Source organism: Austrofundulus limnaeus, unplaced genomic scaffold, assembly GCF_001266775.1.
Source record: "Austrofundulus limnaeus strain Quisiro unplaced genomic scaffold, Austrofundulus_limnaeus-1.0 Scaffold229, whole genome shotgun sequence".
In the NCBI taxonomy this organism is placed as follows: Eukaryota; Metazoa; Chordata; class Actinopteri; order Cyprinodontiformes; family Rivulidae; genus Austrofundulus; species Austrofundulus limnaeus.
In genome coordinates this window covers 760,725-762,648 of record NW_013952631.1, presented here as the reverse complement: position 1 = coordinate 762,648, position 1,924 = coordinate 760,725, and the positions used below count along the sequence as shown (strand labels likewise).

The window sequence follows — 1,924 nt, the reverse complement described above, 5'->3', positions numbered from 1 at the left end:
GGCCCCGAGCCCCAGCAGGCAGTCACCAGGCCAGGCCGGCACACACCCCAGTGCAGTGCCCAGCCCCAGACCCCAGCAACCCCCAGCACGCCGGCGGCCAGCCGCACACCCCACCGGGGGGCCGAGTAGCAGCGGGCCCTCAGATAAACGAGGGTGGGGGGACATTGTTTATTTTAAATGACCTAAACTGTCAGCTTAGACTATAATATCTTGCTCATCCTATTTTCATTCATGGATGGTTCTTCTTCACTTCAAACTCCAGTTCTTCACCAGAGACCCAACCAAAAACATCAACCAAAGTGTTGTATTGAAAGATTTAATTGTCAGTTATTTACAGCTCCAGATGGCCTGACCTCTGTTCACATGGAGAACTACCACAAGATTCCTTTGTTTAAAAAAACAGTTTTTTTCAGATGTTCTTGAACTTAATTTGGTGATGCTATCTCTGCTCTGTTCAGGAGGAAGACCAACAACACAATGACTGTGCACACAATGTGTCACCACCCAGCTCTGCCTCTGGACGGTGTCGAACCCACCCTGCTGCTGAACTTCACCTCCAGAGAGTGTCACATGGTCCCACAGGTGGTTGAGAATGGAGTCATGATGGTCTGTGGCTGCCAGGGGGAACACGAATGTAATGACAAACTCATCTTTGACAAAGGGGCCAATGGTAAGCAGAGGGGTGGAGCTTAGTGAATGGAGGATGTCAAAGATGGTGCTGGTTGTGATGTTTGAAGAACTGAATGGATGGGTTGACGAATGAACGAGAGGATGTAAAGACTTTATGAATGTAACCACAGACCTGTGCTCTGGTTCTTCAGGGTTCTCTAAGGTGCAGAGAAAAGATGTCCTCCCAGTTGTGGTGATCAGTTTGGTGCCTCCTGTCCTGGTGGCCATTGTTGCCACTGTTGCCTTCTACTTCTACAGAATACGCTGCCCTGATAAACCAGGCCATCCTGCTCATCCTGACTGGCCCACTAAACGCTCCCCAGAGCTCTACCAGGCCTTGGACCTGCCACATGAGGGAGCAGGTTGTAGGACTGAGGGCAGAGGAGAAGGTGGGAGTGGTCCTGGGGTTGATCAGAAGAACCAAGTGGCTGAACTGCTGCCAATCAAACTGGAAATGTTATTGGGGAAAGGACGCTTTGCTGAAGTGTGGAGGGCACGCCTGCTGCAGGGCCAGAAGGGTGGCGTTGACAGTAATAAAACTGTAGCCGTGAAGGTGTTTCCAGTCATGGAGTACACCTCCTGGAGAAATGAGTGCTCCATCTTCTCTGAGACTACATTACAACATGACAACGTGATTCAGTTCCTGGCATCTGAAGAGAGGGGCCCACCAGGAAAGACCTACTGGTTGGTGTTGGCCTATTACAGCCTAGGGAATCTGCAGGACTACCTCATAGCAAACACACTGAGCTGGGAGGAGCTGGTCCACATGGCAGGAAGCATCGCAAAAGGATTAGCTCACCTGCACTGTGACACCACATGTGATGGAGAACCAAAGGTAAACCATTTTAAACCTGTGATTACTGATCAGGGCAACAAGAAAATACTAACTGTTGGTGACTTACAGCAAACAGCATTCATGATGGAGGCACTGATGTAAAACAACAGGACAAATAGTGAGTGAAAAATCATGATGGAAATGAAAAAATAACATTATGTAAGGGACCCTGAAAAACACTTAACAGGGCTACAACTACTGATTATTTTGGTATTTCATCCTCGCTCAGTTTCCCAAGTTTACACTTTCTGTTCTGATCCAGCACGTTTTACTTTAACTGCTGTAGCCCTGAAAATATCATCCTGTTGTTTCTGACTGAATCTAACACGTCATCTCAGTCATCYAAAAGAATATAAATATGAATGATACATCTAAGAAAATGTGTGGAATATTTTACATAATGTGACCAGCCCCCACCCC

At 47.7% G+C, this 1,924-nt stretch overlaps 1 protein-coding gene across 1 annotated transcript in view; it reads left to right on the top strand.

Moving 5' to 3' along the window:
• The window catches only part of tgfbr2l (transforming growth factor beta receptor-like), a gene marked incomplete in the record, with an annotated part of 43,689 nt that overhangs the window by 16,208 nt on the left and 25,557 nt on the right, over window positions 1–1,924 (top strand). The window contains 2 exon segments of the mRNA XM_014019760.1: window positions 459–670; window positions 822–1,504. Of these exon segments, the coding sequence (XP_013875214.1) occupies window positions 459–670; window positions 822–1,504 (895 nt within the window).